This window comes from Melanerpes formicivorus, unplaced genomic scaffold (assembly GCF_026170545.1).
Source record: "Melanerpes formicivorus ecotype bairdi unplaced genomic scaffold, bMelFor1.0.p_v2 SCAF_87, whole genome shotgun sequence".
Lineage (NCBI taxonomy): Eukaryota > Metazoa > Chordata > Aves > Piciformes > Picidae > Melanerpes > Melanerpes formicivorus.
In genome coordinates, this window is record NW_027142439.1 from 2,165,503 (window position 1) to 2,183,415 (window position 17,913).

A 17,913-nucleotide genomic window follows, 5' to 3' on the forward strand; every position below is an offset into this window, starting at 1 on the left:
TACTAACTGTAAATCCCTGTATAATATTGCAAATCCTGTCTGTTTTGTACACATCCATTGCATTCCATTGTAGAGTGTAGTTTTATCTTGTAAATACAGCTTCATCTCCTTCTAACTGAGTTATTCTGGTTAAAATTAATGCTGGGGGAAACTTCAACCCAACACAGGTAAACAACATTTATTCTAACTCCCTTTTGAGGGTTCACCTAATTTCCCTTTTTAAAACAAACTTTATACCATGCTGAACAGTACTGGGGCAAAAGTGAAGACATTCAGAAGTTAAAATTACTGAAAATAAACTATGTAGGCATACTTACTCTGGCATTTTTTCAGACCTCTGCTCTACTTGTTCAATGAGGGTCTACTCAATGAAAAGAAAAAAGAAATATCAGTAAATTATGTTTTTTCTAGTAACTGGAAAATAGGAGAAAAGAGGAGGGAAGAGGACAGAAGCAAACAGAAGCAAACAGAAGCAAACAGAAGCAAACAGAAGCAAACAGAAGCAAACAGAAGCAAACAGAAGCAAACAGAAGCAAACAGAAGCAAACAGAAGGAAACAGAAGGAAACAGAAGGAAACAGAAGGAAACAGAAGGAAACAGAAGGAAACAGAAGGAAACAGAAGGAAACAGAAGGAAACAGAAGGAAACAGAAGGAAACAGAAGGAAACAGAAGGAAACAGAAGGAAACAGAAGGAAACAGAAGGAAACAGAAGGAAACAGAAGGAAACAGAAGGAAACAGAAGGAAACAGAAGGAAACAGAAGGAAACAGAAGGAAACAGAAGGAAACAGAAGGAAACAGAAGGAAACAGAAGGAAACAGAAGGAAACAGAAGGAAACAGAAGGAAACAGAAGGAAACAGAAGGAAACAGAAGGAAACAGAAGGAAACAGAAGGAAACAGAAGGAAACAGAAGGAAACAGAAAGAAACAGAAAGAAACAGAAAGAAACAGAAGGAAACAGAAGGAAACAGAAGGAAACAGAAGGAAACAGAAGGAAACAGAAGGAAACAGAAGGAAACAGAAGGGAATTAACCAGCTTGGGAAAGACCACCGAGATCATTGAGTCCAACCTATCACCCAACACCATCTAATCAACTAAACCATGGCACCAAGCACCCCATCCAGCCTCTTCCTAAACACCTCCAGTGATGATGACTCCACCACCTCCCTGGGCAGCACATTCCAATGCCCAATCACTCTTTCTATGAAGAGCTTCATCCTAATATCCAGCCTAAACCTCTCCTGACACAGCTTGAGACTGTGTCCTCTTGTTCTGGTGCTGGATGCCTGGGAGAAGAGGCCAGTCCCCACCTCGCTACAACCTCCCTTCAGGTAGTTGTAGACAGCAGTTTAGTTTGCAATAGTTTGCAGTGTTTTTCCATGGACACAATATGCAACCTTTGGACCTTCACACCTGCACAATATGCAGTCCTGGCATTCACATTGCTAATGAATTCAAAGCAGAAGCCACGAAAATGGGGTTTTACAGTTAGTTACCAGCCTACTTACCCTGACTTTGGGAGCAGCTGCTCTGAATTTTACATAAAACAGTGTGAAGGCATTGTCAGTATTTGGCACAGATGAAGGATCCTGAAAGCAGGGATGAAGAATTGGTTAAAAAGGAAAAGGATATATTTGGCTTCCAGCATTTAGTGGCTCAGAAAATTAGGCTCTGAACCAGGGTATTTATTCTTCACACTTATAATGCCAGTGGAACAGTTCTCTGCCACTTGCCACCTTAAAAGGCATGCTTCTTTCAGAATGCAGATGAAGCCAGAGGGAAGGAAAAAATCCCAAACTAGAGTGTCAGCCAACAGTCCCTACAGCAAAAGTAACATTCTCAGTAATTATAGAATCATAAAATCAATAAAGTTGGAAAATACCTCAGAGATCATCAAGTCCAACCTAGCACCCAGCACCTCAGGACTAACTAAACCATGGCTTCAAGTTCCATGTCCAATTCCCTCTTGAACACTTCCACTGATGGTGACTCCTCCACCTCCCTGGGCAGCACATTCCAATGGTCAATCTCTCTTTTTGGGAAGGACTTCTTCCTAACACCCTGCCTGAACCTCCCCTGGTGCAGCTTCAGACTATGTCCTCTTGTTCTGGTGCTGGTTGCCTGGGAGAAGAGACCAACCACCTCCTGGCTACAACCTCCCTTCAGGGAGTTGAAGACAGCAAGAAGGTCTCCCTTCAGCCTCCTCTTCTCCAGGCTAATCAGCCCCAGCTCCCTCAGCCTCTCCTCACAGGGCTGTGCTCAAGGCCTGTCCCCAGCCTCATTGCCCTTCTCTGGACATGTTCAAGTGTCTCAATGTCCTTCTTGCTACAATTCTCCTCAGAGACCTGCCACAGTAGTACTGATTACTGTTCCTTAACCTGTAGTACTAAAATGGAACAAAATTTCCCTTTTAACCTGCGAGTCTCAGAGAAGGGGAGGACTACTTTCACCTCTGTGAGCTACCTCACCATCTTTCTACAAAAAGAGATCAAAATCCCCAAACATTCATATGAAGAGTAACAAAGAACATCTAGATCTGATCAGTACTTTTTCAGTCCTGACAAGACCAATTGTTGTGTTGCAATAGGAAATCCCAATGCTTGATTCCATCCAAAGACCACTGGTCCACATCCAGTACATGCAGACATTAGAAGGCCAGCAGGAGCAGGGAGGTCATTGTGCCCCTGGACTCAGCACTGGTTAGGTCACACCTTGTTTCCTGTGTCCAGTTATGGGCCCCTCAGTTTAGGAAAGATGTTGAGTTGCTGGAAGGTGTCCAGAGAAGGGCAACAAAGCTGGGGAGGGGTCTGGAGCACAGCCCTGTGAGGAGAGGCTGAGGGAGCTGGGGTTGCTTAGCCTGGAGAAGAGGAGGCTCAGAGGAGACCTTCTTGCTCTCTACAACTCCCTGAAGGGAAGCTGTAGCCAGGTGGGGGTTGGTCTCTTCTCCCAGGCAACCAGCAGCAGAACAAGAGGACACAGTCTCAAGCTGCACCAGGGGAGGTTTAGGCTGGAGTTGAGGAGAAAGTTCATCACAGAGTGATTGGCTATTTGAATGTGCTGCCCAGGGAGGTGATGGAGTCACTGTCCCTGGAGATGTTCAAGAGGGGATTGGACGTGGCATTTGGAGCCATGGTTTAGTTAGTCATGAGGTGTTGGGTGCTAGGTTGGACTTGATTATCTGTGGTATTTTCCAACCTCACTGATTCTATGGTGCTATGAATCACTACAGTGTAGAACTGACCAAGAGTCATACAAGGTTGCTGACACCTCCCACACCCCACCTTTTCCCCCCAAAAAAGGAGAAAACTGCACAGTGCTACATCAGACATTTCAGTACAGCTCAAGTTACCACTTACTGATTCACCTTACCCTTTTCAATAGCTGGCTTGTGAGGTTCTGTAGTGTATTCACAGTGTATGTCTTGATAAGGTGCATAGCTTTAGAAAGGCATTGTTTAAACTTCATCAAATATACAGGATAGTCTTTAAAGTTTGGCTGGAAGAAATTTGGAAGGGGGGAAAAAGAAAAAACAAACCACCAATACTGTAAATATGAACAAGAGGAGAGCCAAAAGTTTATCAAAACTTAAAATGCTCTTTTACTAGCTAGAAATGCTAGTTTGTACAAACTAAAAGCAGGGTGTTATAGAAATTAAACAGAATATTAAGTATTTCCAGTTAAAAAAAACCTTGAGTTAATAAATGTCATCTTTGCTTCCTTACTGTATTTGGCAGGGAGAACACTTTTAAGGTGTGGTAGTTTTAGGCTATGCCTTTAACATTTAGCTGCAGGTTTCAAGCAGAAAAGTAGAAGAATATAAGTAAGTCACTCTTGGGTGTGAAAAGGAAAACAATAGATTGTTCTAACCAAATTAATTGGATAAATGGCTGGGATAAGAGAAGCTGCATCATAACAATTCTTCACGTCTCACTTCCATTCCCATTCCTTTTCTCTCCTCCTCTGATCGTGGCTGTTCTGCTTTGCCTGGGACATAACAGTGCTTCTGGCTGGCCTTGAGATAAGGCTAACACTGCTTTCTCTCACCTCCTCTCTCTCTCATGGTACAGGGGGGTCTGGGAGGTTTGGGAGGGGTGTAGAGAGAGGTGGATGAGCACTGGAGAAGCCTCCCTGGTCTCTTTTTGACCAGGGGGATTTTCATGTTGTTTGCTAATTGTAAATACCTGTATAACATTGTAAACCCTGTCTATTTTGTACACATTCATTGAATTCCATTGTAGAGTGTAGCTTCTGCTTGTAAATACAGCTTCAGTTGCTTCTAACTGAGTAAGATGCTAGGGGAAACTTCAACCCACCACATGAGGCTGGGGGGGGGGAAACCAACCCAACCAACCAAAACAAATCACAAATTAACATGAGGATGTAGTTTTGAAATCATTAAGAGTTTGGCTAAAACTCAATGCAGAATTACTTACATGTGATGAAATATATGCAATACAATCATCAAGCTTAGCCAGCATGGGAATGAATCCTTCACTGTTCACGGACAGCGTCGGGGAATTCAGTTTCTTGGGGAAACAAGACAAAAGCAACACTGTGAGGAGCCCAAGCAACTCAGTGTGGGTGGCAAAGCCCAAAACATCAGCACACTTTTGTGTCCTGCAACTGTTAAGAGAGATGATGACACTCACTGTGTTGATGTTTTCTAGCTCATTAAAGTAAGAGAGCTTCTGCTGGATGTTTTCAGCCAGGTCAACAAGTTCTGACTGTATGAAAAAAGAACATAGAGGAAAAATGAGCAACCTTTCAAGCACTTTAAATATATAATGTGTATATATTTATATCCTGGTCTCCAAACTGGTGACACATGGGTTTGATTGGTGGACCACTAGATGGATAAGGAACTGGCTTGATGGCCGCACCCAAAGAGTGGCTGTCAATGGCTCCATGTCCCAGTGGAGGCCAGTGACAAGTGGAGTCCCTCAGGGATCAGTCCTGGGACCTGTCTTATTCAACATCTTTGTGGGGGACATGGACAGTGGCATTGAGTGCACCCTCAGCAAGTTTGCTGATGACACCAAGCTGTGTGGTGCAGCAGACAGGCTGGAGGGAAGGGAGGCCATCCAGAGGGACCTTGACAGGCTGGAGAGGTGGGCACAGGCCAACCTCATGAAGTTCAATAAGAGCAAGTGCAGGGTCCTGCATCTGGGTCGAGGCAATCCCAGGCACAAATACAGGCTGGGCAGTGACTGGCTGGAGGATAGCCCTGAGGAGAGAGACTTGGGGGTGCTGGTGGACAAAAAGCTCAACATGAGCTCTCAGTGTGCACTTGCAGCCCGCAAAGCCAATCAGATCCTGGGCTGCATCAGGAGAAGTGTGGCTAGCAGGTCGAGGGAGGTGATCCTCCCCCTCTACTCAGCCCTGGTGAGACCCCACCTGGAGTACTGTGTCCAGTTCTGGAGCCCCTATTACAAGAGGGATGTGGAGGTGCTGGAAGGTGTCCAGAGAAGGGCCACGAGGATGAGCAGAGGGCTGGAGCACCTCTCCTATGAGGACAGACTGAAGGAGTTGGGGCTGTTCAGTCTGCAGAAGAGAAGGCTCCGAGGTGACCTAATTGTCGCCTTCCAGTATCTGAAGGGGGCCTACAGGAAGGCTGGGGAAGGACTTCTCAGGATATCAGGTAGTGATAGGACTAGGGGGAATGGAATGAAGCTGGAGGTGGGGAGATTCAGGCTGGATGTGAGGAGGAGGTTCTTCACCATGAGAGTGGTGAAACCCTGGAATGGGTTGTCCAGGGAGGTGGTCGAGGCCCCGTCCCTGGGGGTGTTTAAGAGCAGGCTGGATGAGGCTCTGTCCAGCCTGATCTAGTGTGGGGTGTCCCTGCCCATGGCAGGGGGGTTGGAACTAGATGATCCTTGTGGTCCCTTCCAACCCTGAATGAAACTATGAAACTATGAAACTATATATATATGTATTTATTTATTTGTGCGTGTGTGTGTTTATTTTTATATATAAATATATATCATTAATTTGTTTGTATATATATATATATAAAGATGAGTATAGATATATATAAAAAAGGATCACAAGGTCCTCAAATGAAACAAATTCAAGTCTGCCTAACACTCAATACAAACACTAAATTATCACTAATACAATGGAAGCATTCAGCTTGGCTAATATATTCTTTTATATATATATAAATATAGATAGAGAGAGAGAGAGAGAGAGACGAGAGAGAGAGAGACGAGAGAGAGAGAGACGAGAGAGAGAGAGAGACGAGAGAGAGAGAGACGAGAGAGAGAGAGACGAGAGAGAGAGAGACGAGAGAGAGAGAGACGAGAGAGAGAGAGACGAGAGAGAGAGAGACGAGAGAGAGAGAGACGAGAGAGAGAGAGACGAGAGAGAGAGAGACGAGAGAGAGAGAGACGAGAGAGAGAGAGACGAGAGAGAGAGAGACGAGAGAGAGAGAGACGAGAGAGAGAGAGACGAGAGAGAGAGAGACGAGAGAGAGAGAGACGAGAGAGAGAGAGACGAGAGAGAGAGAGAGACGAGAGAGAGAGAGAGAGAGACGAGAGAGAGAGAGAGAGACGAGAGAGAGAGAGAGAGACGAGAGAGAGAGAGACGAGAGAGAGAGAGAGACGAGAGAGAGAGAGAGAGACGAGAGAGAGAGAGACGAGAGAGAGAGAGACGAGAGAGAGAGAGAGATTGATTCCACCTGGCTACAACCTCCCTTCAGGTAATTGTAGACAGCAATAAGGTCTCCCCTGAGCCTGTGAAGAATTTCTTCCTAAAATCCAGCCTAAACCTACCCTGGCACACTTGAGACTGTGCCCTCTTGTTCTGGTTGCCTGGGAGAAGAGACTAACCCCTACCTGGATACAACCTCCCTTCAGGCAGGTGTAGAGTGCAAGAAAGTCTCCCCTGAGCCTCCTCTCCTCCAGGCTAAGCAATCCCAGCTCCCTCAGCCTCTCCTCACAGGGCTGTGCTCCAAGCCCCTTCCCAGCTTTCTTGCCCTTCTCTGGACACCTTCCAGCAACTCAACATCTTTCCTAAACTGAGGGGCCCAGAACTGGTCACAGGACTCAAGCTGTGGCCTAACCAGTGCTGAGTCCAGGGGCACAATGACCTCCCTGCTCCTGCTGGCCACACTGTTTCTGATGCAGGCCAGGATGCCATTGGCCTTCTTGGCCACCTGGGCACCATCTTCAGCCTACTATCAACCACTACTCCCAGATCACTCTCTGCCTGGCTGCTCTCCACCCACTCTGATCCTAGCCTGTAGCACTGCATGGGGTTGCTGTGGCCAATGTGTAGAGCCCTACACTTAGATGTGTTCAATCTCATGCCCATCTGTCCAGTCTGGCAAGATCCCTCTGCAGAGCTCTTCTACCCTCTAACAGACCAACTCCTGCCCCCAGCTTGGTGTCCCCCAGGGATCAGTGCTGGGCCCCATGCTCTTTAATATCTTCATCAATGACCTGGATGAGGGGATTGAGTCCATCAGCAGTAAGTTTGCAGATGAGAAGAAAATGAAACCTTCATTTGTGGTATCATAGAAGTTTCCAGGAAGCCTTGCACCAAAGATTACCTGCTCTTTCAGAAGTTGCTCACAGGCCTCGTGCAGCGTTCCTGTCTTCGTGGACACAAAAAGGTACTGCTTCTGCAGTGACTCCAGGTGCTGCAGGGCACTATTCACATCATCCAAGATAGCATCACACTGCTCCTGAAAGCCAGACAAGTAATCCCTCATCTGTCTAGAAAAAGAGAATCAACAGACAACAGAAGTAAAATTTTGTTTTCTGTGTGTGCAAACCCAGCTGCCTGCAGGGAGACTGCCACCACCTTTCCCTCACAAGGAATAAATGAGAGCAACCAGGCAGGGAGGGACCTGGGGGTGTTGGTTGATGTTAAGCTGAACATGAGCCTGCAGTGTGCCCAGGCAGCCAGGAGGGCCAGTGGCATCCTGGCCTGCATCAGGAATAGTGTGGCCAGCAGGAGCAGGGAGGTCATTGTGCCCCTGTACACTGCACTGGTTAGGCCACACCTTGAGTCCTTTGTCCAGTTTTGGGCCCCTCAGTTTAGGAAGGAGGTTCACTTGCTGGAGCGTGACCAGAGAAGGGCAACGAAGCTGGTGAGGGGTTTGGAACACAGCCCTGTGAGGAGAGGCTGAGGGAGCTGAGGTTGCTTAGCCTGGAGAAGAGGAGACTCAGGGGTGACCTTATTGCTGTCTACAACTACCTGAAGTGGGGTTGCAGACAGGCAGATGTTGGTCTCTTCTCCCAGGCAACCAGCACCAGAACAAGAGGACACAGTCTCAGGCTGTGCCAGGGGAGGTTTAGGCTGGAGGTTAGGAAGAAGTTTTACACAGAGAGAGTGATTGCCCATTGGAATGTGCTGCCTGGGGAGGTGGTGGAGTCACTATCATTGGAGGTGTTTAGGAGGAGACTTGATAGGGTGCTTGGTGCCATGGGTGAGTTGATTAGGCAGTGTTGGATTGGTTGATGGGTTGGACACGATGATCTTGAAGGTCTCTTCCAACCTGGTCTATTCCATTCCATTCCATTCTATTCTATTCTCACTTGCATCAAGCAAGAGTGCACAATTAGCAGATCTTTTGTGACCCACAGAAATAACAGAGCTATAGGGTTTGGAGCAGCCACTGCAGTAACTCCATCTCCTTCACACTCCTACCCAGAAAGCAGCAGCACACACCACAGCAAGCCTGGAGCACACAGATACTGTCTGAATGCACAGCACAGAGTGCTGCTACAAGCAGCCAAATTTTACCTTCCTTGCTTCCAGCAGGGCTGTTTACCTGGGGGGCTCTTCTTCTACACTGTTTTCAGTTCCCATTTAGAAATTACTTCCACTAGGCTAAAGCAGTTGACATTTGGGAAATCACTGTGCCCCTGGACTCAGCAGTGGTTAGGCCACACCTCGAGTCCTGGGTCCAGTTCTGGGCCCCTCAGTTTAGGAAAGATGTTGAGTTGCTGGAAGGTGTCCACAGAAGGGCAACAAAGCTGGGGAGGGATTTGGAGCACAGCCCTGTGAGGAGAGGCTGAGGGAGCTGGGGTTGATTAGCCTGGAGAAGAGGAGGCTCAGGGGAGACCTTATTGCTGTCTCCAACTCCCTGAAGGGAGGTTGTAGCCAGGTGGGGGTTGGTCTCTTCTCCCAGGCAACCAGCACCAGAACAAGAGGACACAGTCTCAAGCTGTGCCAGGGGAGGTTTAGGCTGGATGTTAGGAAGAAATTCTTCCCTGAAAGAGAGATTGGCCATTGGAATGTGCTGCCCAGGGATGTGGTGGAGTCACCATCACTGGAGGTGCTCAGGAAGAGACTGGATGGGGTGCTTGGTGCCATGGTTTAGTTGATTAGATGGTGTTGGGTGCTAGGTTGGACTTGATGATCTCAAAGGTCTTTTCCAACCTGGTTAATTCTACTCTGTTCTGTTCTGTGAACAAGACAAAGTCCTGCAAGGGTCAAAATGCTTACAGTGGAAAAAAATGAGAAAGAACACGTACCTGTACTTGGCACCTTCATCTTGATCCATCTGTGTTTGCACCTGAGCAAACCAGGAGAAGAACTACAAGAGATTTTACAGTGTGAACGAGACAGGTATCATATATAATCAATGTAAAAAAAATAACCAGAGCTATGTGTGATGGGTTACACCCATCCTGAAAGCTGGGTTTCAGCTGGGAGGGTTTGTGAGAGCCTTGCTCTCCTGGTGCCTGGGCACGCTGCAGGCTCATGTTCAGCCTACCATCCACCAGCACCCCCAGGTCCCTCTCTGCCTGGCTGCTCTCAGCCACTCTGACCCCAGCCTGTAGCACTGCATGGGGTTGCTGTGGCCAATGTGCAGAACCTGGCACTGGGATGTGTTCAGTCTCCTGCCCTTGGACTCTGCCCATCTGTCCAGCCTGTTGAGGTCCCTCTGCAGAGCCTCTCTACCCTCCAGCAGATCAACTCCTGCCCCCAGCTTGGTGTCGTCAGCAAACTTACTGCTGATGGATTCAATGCCCTCATCCAGATCATCAATAAAGATGTTAAAGAGCACAGGGCCCAGCACTGATCCCTGGGGGACACCACTGGTGCCTGGCTGCCAGCTGGATGTGGCACCATTCACCACCACTCTCTGGGCTCAGCCTCCAGCCAGTTCCTAAACCCAGCTCAGAGTGCTGCTGTCGAAGCCATGGGCTGACAGCTTAGCCAGGAGTTTGCTGTGGGGTACAGTGTCAAAGGCCTTGCTGAAGCTTCAACTTCATCTGGTTTTAGCTCTACAAAAACCAGGCTGCCACATTAGAAAAGAGGGGGATGAGGCACAATGCTTTTGTGTGTGATGGGCAACACCAACTTAGTGAAGGTGCCAGGGTCTACCATAAGACTCTACTCAACATGTGAGAAGTATCTGTCAATTAAGGGCAAAGACTTTAACTATTGCCCAGTGGAATGTGCTGTCCAGGGAGGTGGGAGAGTCACCATCACTGGAGGTGTTTAGGAAGAGACTGGATGGGGCATTTAGTGCCATGGTTTAGTTGATTAAATGGTGTTGGGTGATAGGTTGGACTTGATGATCTCTGAGGTCTTTTCTATCCTATTCTATCCTATCCTATCCTATTCTATTCAACCTATCCTAGTCTATTCTATCCCCTCCTATCCTATCCCATCCTATCCTATCCAACTCTATCCTATCCTATCCTATTCAACTCTATCCTATCCTATCCTATCCTATTCAACTCTATTCTATCCTATCCTATCCTATCCTATTCAACTCTATTCTATTCTATCTTCCCCCCAAATTTAAGAAACCCACCAAAAGGGTTTCTTAAACCAAAAGGCTTTCTTAACCCCTTGTGGGGTTTAAGAAGGCAAGAGCCACAGGAACTCAGGGAATTCTCTGGAGCAGATTTTTACATCTCAGGGGTTACTCAGCCCCACTTACCTGCTGTGCTGTTTCAATTCTTTCACCCTCCATCCCCAGTATGGAAAAGCCTTTCAGGAGGACGTCCTCTGTGGAGTCTGGCACCGCAGCTGGCAGCGTCATGGAGAGCGACTGGGATGTTAGGCTGCACAGATCCTCAATTGGGAGCTGCTCACAGAACCCCACAAAGTTCAGTCAGAAAATTCACCAAGAAACAGTACATTGGGCTTAATTACAGTGCCACAGTGCAAGGCATCAACCTGAGAAAATTACATGCATCTACGCCTGAAGAAACAAATGCAACAGGCATTTTACCTCTACAATAATGCACCAACAGCCAGCAGATTTATGCACTCAGAAACACCTAAAATTGCTTAAATTTTGCTGTTAAAAAAATATTACACAGTATTTTATGGAAGTACACCATTTGTGTAAGAACAGAAACTGAATATCCAGGCAGAGTCCAAGGGTAGCAGACCTAACACAACCAAGTGCCGGGTTCTGCACATTGGCCACAGCAACCCCAGGCAGTGCTACAGGCTGGGGTCAGGGTGGCTGAGAGCAGCCAAACAGAGAGGGACCTGGGTCTACTGGTTGATAGTAGGCTGAACATGAGCCAGCAGTGTGCCCAGGTGGCCAAGAAGACCAAGGGCATCCTGGCCTGCATCAGGAATAGTGTCCAGCAGGAGCAGGGAGGTCATTCTGCCCCTGGACTCAGCACTGGTTAGGCCACACCTTGAGTCCTGGGTCCAGTTCTGGACCCCCTCAGTTTAAGAAGGACATTGAGATACTTGAATGTGTCCAGAGAAGGGCAATGAGGCTGGGGAGAGGCCTTGAGCACAGCCCTGTGAGGAGAGGCTGAGGGAGCTGGGGTTGCTTAGCCTGGAGAAGAGGAGGCTCAGGGGAGATCTTCTTGCTGTCCACAACTCCCTCAAGGGAGGTTGTAGCCAGGTGGGGGTTGGTCTCTTCTCCCAGGCAAGCAGCACCAGAACAAGAGGACACAGTCCCAAGCTGCACCAGGGAAGGTTTAGGCTGGATGTTAGGAAGAAGTTCTTCATAGAAAGAGTGACTGTCCATTGGAATGTGCTGCCCAGGGAGGTGGTGGAGTCACCATCCCTGGAGGTGTTCAAGATTGGATTGGATGTGGCACTTGGTGCCATGGTCTAGTCATGAGGTCTGTAGTGACAGGTTGGATTCGATGATCTTTGAGGTCTCTTCCAACCTTGGTGATACTGTGAAGAAGTTCTTCCCAGAAAGAGAGACTGGCCATTGGAATGTGCTGCCCAGGGAGGTGGTGGAGTCACCATCCCTGGAGGTGTTTAAGATGAGACTGGATGAGGCACTTGCTGCCATGGTTTAGCTGATTAGACGGTGCTGGGTGATAGGTTGGGCACTATGATCTCGAAGGTCTTTTCCAGCCTGCTCAATTCTATTCTATTCTAACACACTGATGAGCTATACTTTTCCTTCCTATTTACCTGGTTCTACACCCAGGAAACTGGCCTAGAAAAGCATCTCAGAGCAGGAATTCAGAACACATACCAAAACCAAATTAAACTCTATGTGCATGCCACCAGGCAACACAACCCCACAGGAACTGTCAGATGTTTGTGACATATTCAGACAAAATTCAAGGCTTACACACTGCCATAATCTGATCAGGAAACAGTGGTTCATACCCTTTCAAATGCTTTTCAGTGAATGAGTCAAGCTAAAAAGAAAGGCTTTTGCAGAAGACAATCCCCCTTCAGCAGAGCTGTTCTTTACAGAACAGAGCAGAATGGAAGAGGAGCAGAATGGAAGAGGAGCAGAACGGAATTAACCAGGTTGGAAAAGACATTTGAGATCATCAAGTCCAACCCATCACCCAACACCATCTCATCAACTAAACCATGGCACCAAGCACCCCATCCAGTCTCTTCCTAAACACCTCCAGGGATGGTGACTCCACCACCACCCTGGGCAGCACATTCCAATGGCCAACCTCTCTTGCTAGGAAGAACTTTCTCCTCACCTCCAGCCTAAACCTCCCCTGGCACAGCTGGAGACTGTGGCCTTTTGTTCTGGTGCTGGCTGCCTGGGAGAAGAGACCAATCCCCACTTGGCTACAACCTCCCTTCAAGTAGCTGTAGACAGCAAGAAGGTCTCCCCTGAGCCTTCTCTTCTCCAGGCTAAGCAACCCCAGCTCCCTCAGCCTCTCCTCACAGGGCTGTGCTCCAAACCCCTCCCCAGCTTTCTTGCCCTTCTCTGGACACCTTCCAGCAACTCAACATCTTTCCTAAACTGAGGGTCCCAGAACTGGACACAGGACTCAAGGTGTGGCCTACCCAGTGCTGCCTGCCAATATTTGCTTTAGTAGGGTTGCACCCTGCTTAGGCAAGAAAGAAACCAGGAAGCAGTGAATGAAACAGGTGCATTTGAGGAAGGAATTGGTTTGCCTTCTGCCCTTTGTTATTCTGGCCTTTCAGATGCTTGCTAGGAGCCAACTTTATTGATTCTGTAGCACTGTATCTTGTGCTACTATCCTGTTCAAACACAAACCTCTCACAAGATGTGCAGTTAAGGAATGCAAATAGCTCATTCCCCTTCCTTTGGTAGACAAGAGAACAGTCCTAAGTGATAGCCTTATCAGAGTTTAACAACTTCAGTAAGTGCAAGTGCAGGGTCCTGCATCTGGGTGGAGGCAATCCCAGGCACAAATCCAGGCTGGGCAGGGACTGGCTGGAAAGCAGCCCTGAGGAGAGAGACTTGGGGGTGCTGGGGGAGGAGAAGCTCAACAGGAGCTCTCAATGTGCACTTGCAGCCCACAAAGCCAATCAGATCCTGGGCTGCATCAGGAGAAGTGTGGCCAGCAGGGCAAGGGAGGTGATCCTCCCCCTCTGCTCAGCTCTGCTGAGACCCCACCTGGAGTACTGCCTCCAGTTCTGGAGCCCATATTCCAAGAGGGATGTGGAGGTGCTGGAAGGTGTGCAGAGAAGGGCCAGGAGGATGATCAGAGGGCTGGAGCACCTCTCCTGTGAGGACAGACTGAAGGAGTTGGGGCTGTTCAGTCTGGAGAAGAGAAGGCTCCCAGGTGACCTCATTGTGGCCTTCCAGTATCTGAAGGGGGCTACAGGAAGGCTGGGGAGGGACTGCTCAGGATCTCAGGTAGTGCTAGGACTAGGGGGAATGGACTGAAGCTGGAGGTGGGGAGATTGAGGCTGGAGGTGAGGAGGAAGTTCTTCCCCATGAGAGTGGTGAAGCCCTGGAATGGGTTGTCCAGGGAGGTGGTTGAGGCCCCATCCCTGGAGGTGTTTAAGCCCAGGCTGGATGAGGCTGTGGCCAGGCTGATGTAGTGTGGGGTGTCCCTGCCCATGGCAGGGGGTTTGGAACTAGATGATCCTTGTGGTCCCTTCCCACCCTGACTGATACTATGATACTATGAACTGAGTGGAAGAGTATGTTATGAAGTTTTTAACCACTATTCACAGTATCACTAAGGTTGGAAGAGACCTCAAAGATCATTCCTAGCTTTACATGGCTCGCTGAACCACCTGTAAATGGTACCTGGAGAAAACATTGCTGCCAGCAGCTAGGTGTCGATCAGGATCACAGAGGACCAGAACTCCGTGAATAACGCTCTCAGTGTCAAGAGGACAAACTGATGAACTAGGGAAACAGCAGGAGAAGCCGCCATGGATTTTAAGAGGAAAGAATGGAATGGAATGGAATGGAATGGAATGGACCGGACCAGGTTGGAAGAGACCTTCAAGATCATCATGTCCAACCTATCATCCAACACCACTTAATCAACTAAACCATGCAACCAAGCACCTCATCAAGTCTCCTCCTGAACACCTCCAGTGATGGTGACTCCACCACCTCCCTGGGCAGCACATTCCAATGGCCAATCTCTCTTTCTGGGAAGAATTTCTTCCTAACACCCAGCCTAAACCTCCCCTGGCACAGCTTGAGACTGTGTCCTCTTGTTCTGGTGCTGGTTGCCTGGGAGAAGAGACCAACCTCTGCCTGTCTACAACCTCCCTTCAGGGAGTTGTAGAGAGCAAGAAGGTCTCCCCTGAGCCTCCTCTTCTCCAGGCTAAGCAACCCCAGCTCCCTCAGCCTCTCCTCACAGGGCTGTGTTCCAAGCCCCTCACCAACTTCATTGCCCTTCTCTGGACACCTTCCAGCAACTCAACATCCCTCCTAAACTGAGGGGCCCAGAACTGGACACAGGACTCAAGGTGTGGCCTAACCAGTGCAGTGTACAGGGGCACAATGACCTCCCTGCTCCTGCTGGCCACAGTGTTCCTGATGCAGGCCAGGATGCCATTGGCCCTCCTGGCTGCCTGGGCACACTGCAGACTCATGTTCAGCCTGCCATCAACCAGCAGCCCCAGGTCCCTGTCCCTGTCCCTGCGCTGGCTCCGTGGAAGGCACTGCGGGCAGCAGCCGCGCGGCGTGGGGCGCCTGGGCGAAGCTGAGGGAAGAGCCCTCCCGAGGCAGAGGGTAGAGGCTGTGGGCGCAGCGCGGCGGGCTCGGGGTCCCGCCGGCCTGCAGCCCCACCAGAAAGCAAAACGCTGCTGAGCCCCGTGAAGAAATCGGGGGGGAGCGGCGGCCCCGCAGGCCTTAAGCAGCCAGACCCCAACCTCGGTGCCTGGCGACGTGGCACCGCCGTGCCTCCCACCACACCTCTCTCCCTGCCTCCCTCCCTCCCCCCGCACCGAACCGGGCATCGCTGTCGCCTCACCTCGGGCGGCACCGGTAGGTTCTCGGCTGCCGCCTTCAGCTCCAGCACCGAGTCCGTCTGGCGGTCGCTGAGCGGCGCGGAGGGCTGCGGGCGGCGGTCCCACAGGCTCAGGCGGTCCCGCACCTCCCTGCCCGCTGGCTCCGCAGGCGGCGGCTCCGCCATGCTGGCGGCAGCGGTGAAGAGCAGCGGCCGGGCCGGGCCGGGCCGGGCCGCAGAGCGGAGCGCAGCGGGGCGGAAGGCTGGGGAGCGCGGCGGCGCTTCCGGGGGCAGGCACAGCGCACCCGGCTCCGCGGCGCGTGGCAGCGGCGTCATTCGCCAGGAGAAGTGCGTCACGCAGGGGAGGAAAGAGAGCGGCGGCCGGCCGCCATGGCGCCCCCTGCCGGCGAGGAGGAGCCGAGCCGCCCGCGGCGGGAGCCGAGCCGCGCCGAGCCCGCGGCGGGAGCCGAGCCGAGCCGAGCCCGCGGCGGGAGCCGAGCCGCCCGCGGCGCTCTCTCGCGGGGGCGTCCCTAAACGTGCGGTTCCCCGCGGGACACCGCCGAGCAGCACGGAGGAAGAGCGGGGCCGGCACCTGTCTCGTCCCTGCCTTCCCTGGCGTGCGTTCTCCCGAGAGGGAGCCCGCAGGACATCCTTTGCTGCGGGACATCCTCCCACCGCGGCCAGCCAGGCTTCTGGAGCCCATTGCTCTGCCCCGCAGTCGGTTGAGGGAGTCCTATCCCAACATCTGAGTGATAAGCAAGATTTGCTCTTGCCAAACGGGCTTTTGATCTAGATGAAGAGGACAGGTAAAGTTCTCCTTAAATGGACGAGGGAATGGAATGGAATGGAATGGAATGGAATGGAATGGAATGGAATGGAATGGAATGGAATGGAATGGAATGGAATGGAATGGAATGGAATTAACCGGGTTGGAAAAGACCTTCATGATCATCAAGTCCAACCTATCACCCAACACCATCTAATCAACTAAACCATGGCACCAAGTGCCTCATCCAGTCACTTCCTAAACACCTCCAGTGATGGTGACTCCAGCACCTCCCTGGGCAGCACATGCCAATGGCAAATCTCTTTAAGAGTTTCTTCCTAACATCCAGCCTAAACCTCCCCTTGCACAGCTTGAACCTGTGTCCTCTTGTTCCGGTGCTGGTTGCCTGGCAGAAGAAACCAACCCCCACCTGGCTACAACCTCCCTTCAGGTAGTTGTAGACAGCAAATGTGGTGCACTGTGAAACCAGTGCCTGCCCTTGGAAAAGGCTCTTGTCTCCCCACCTACCCCTTGGTGAGCACTTACTCACCTCCAAAGCAGGCTGGGCCAGGCACCCATCACTCCTTTTTCTATTAACCCTTTGGTTCTCCATCAAGGGCCAGGGCAGCCCTGATTACCGGTGAGAAGCAGCCCTCCATGGTGACAGTACGTGTCATTTCTGGGCTTGCTTAGCCTGGAGAAGAGGAGGCTCAGGGGAAACCTTCTTCCTGTCTACAACTACCTGAAGGGAGGTTGTAGACAGGTGGGGGTTGGTCTCTTCTCCCAGGCAACCAGCACCAGAACGAGAGGACACAGTCTCAAGCTGCACCAGGGGAGGTTTAGGCTGGATGTTAGGAAGAAATTCTTCCCAGCAAGAGAGATTGGCCATTGGAATGTGCTGCCCAGGGAGGTGGTGGAGTCACCATCACTGGAGGTGTTTAGGAAGAGACTGGACGGGGTGCTTGGTGCCATGGTTTAGTTGAATAGATGGTGTTGGGTGATAGGTTGGACACGATGATCTCAAAGGTCTTTTCCAGCCTGGTTCATTCTATTCTATTCCATTCTATTCTATACAGAGAGAGTGATTGCCCATTGGAATGGGCTGCCTGGGGAGGTGGTGGAGTCACCATCACTGGAGGTGTTTAGGAAGTGACTGGATGAGGCACTTGGTGCCATGGTTTAGTTGTTCAGGTGGGTTGGATGCAATGATCTTGAAGGTCTCTTCCAACCTGGTTTATTCTCTTCTATGTATTTCACATCACCATCTCGCTTCCTCATTTCTGCACTGGTTTTCATTTCTCTGCAGCATCACCCCTTGAGCACAGCTGCCTTTTGCCACCATGGCTCAGGGCCTGCTGCAGAGGACCATGCTTGACCTTCCAAAATACTCTTTACTCTCTTTGTTTTGCTGTTCAGCTTTGCACACTTAGCATGAGCATAAACTTCACTACAGCACCTTGAGCCAGCCTTGGCCAAGCAGCCAGTAACACAATACAGCTCAATGCCAGCCACAGCTTTCCCTTGTTAATCACCTTGAAGCATTTGAATGCCCACCCACCT

General features: G+C 50.2%; 1 protein-coding gene across 2 annotated transcripts in view; it reads right to left on the reverse strand.

Annotated features, from left to right (window-relative positions):
- COG3 (component of oligomeric golgi complex 3) overlaps positions 1-15,853 on the reverse strand; it is a 58,537-nt gene extending 42,684 nt beyond the window's left edge. For both annotated transcript variants that reach the window (XM_068165210.1, XM_068165211.1), the window contains exons 1-9: positions 15,612-15,853; positions 10,904-11,050; positions 9,483-9,544; positions 7,550-7,715; positions 4,650-4,724; positions 4,434-4,526; positions 3,370-3,495; positions 1,509-1,589; positions 318-361 (exon numbers count right to left, since the gene is read on the reverse strand). In XM_068165210.1, the coding sequence (XP_068021311.1) occupies positions 318-361; positions 1,509-1,589; positions 3,370-3,495; positions 4,434-4,526; positions 4,650-4,724; positions 7,550-7,715; positions 9,483-9,544; positions 10,904-11,050; positions 15,612-15,773 (956 nt within the window). In that variant the 5' untranslated portion in view covers positions 15,774-15,853. The remainder of the gene's footprint in view (positions 1-317; positions 362-1,508; positions 1,590-3,369; positions 3,496-4,433; positions 4,527-4,649; positions 4,725-7,549; positions 7,716-9,482; positions 9,545-10,903; positions 11,051-15,611) is intronic.
- Between the last annotated feature and the right edge of the window lie 2,060 nt (positions 15,854-17,913).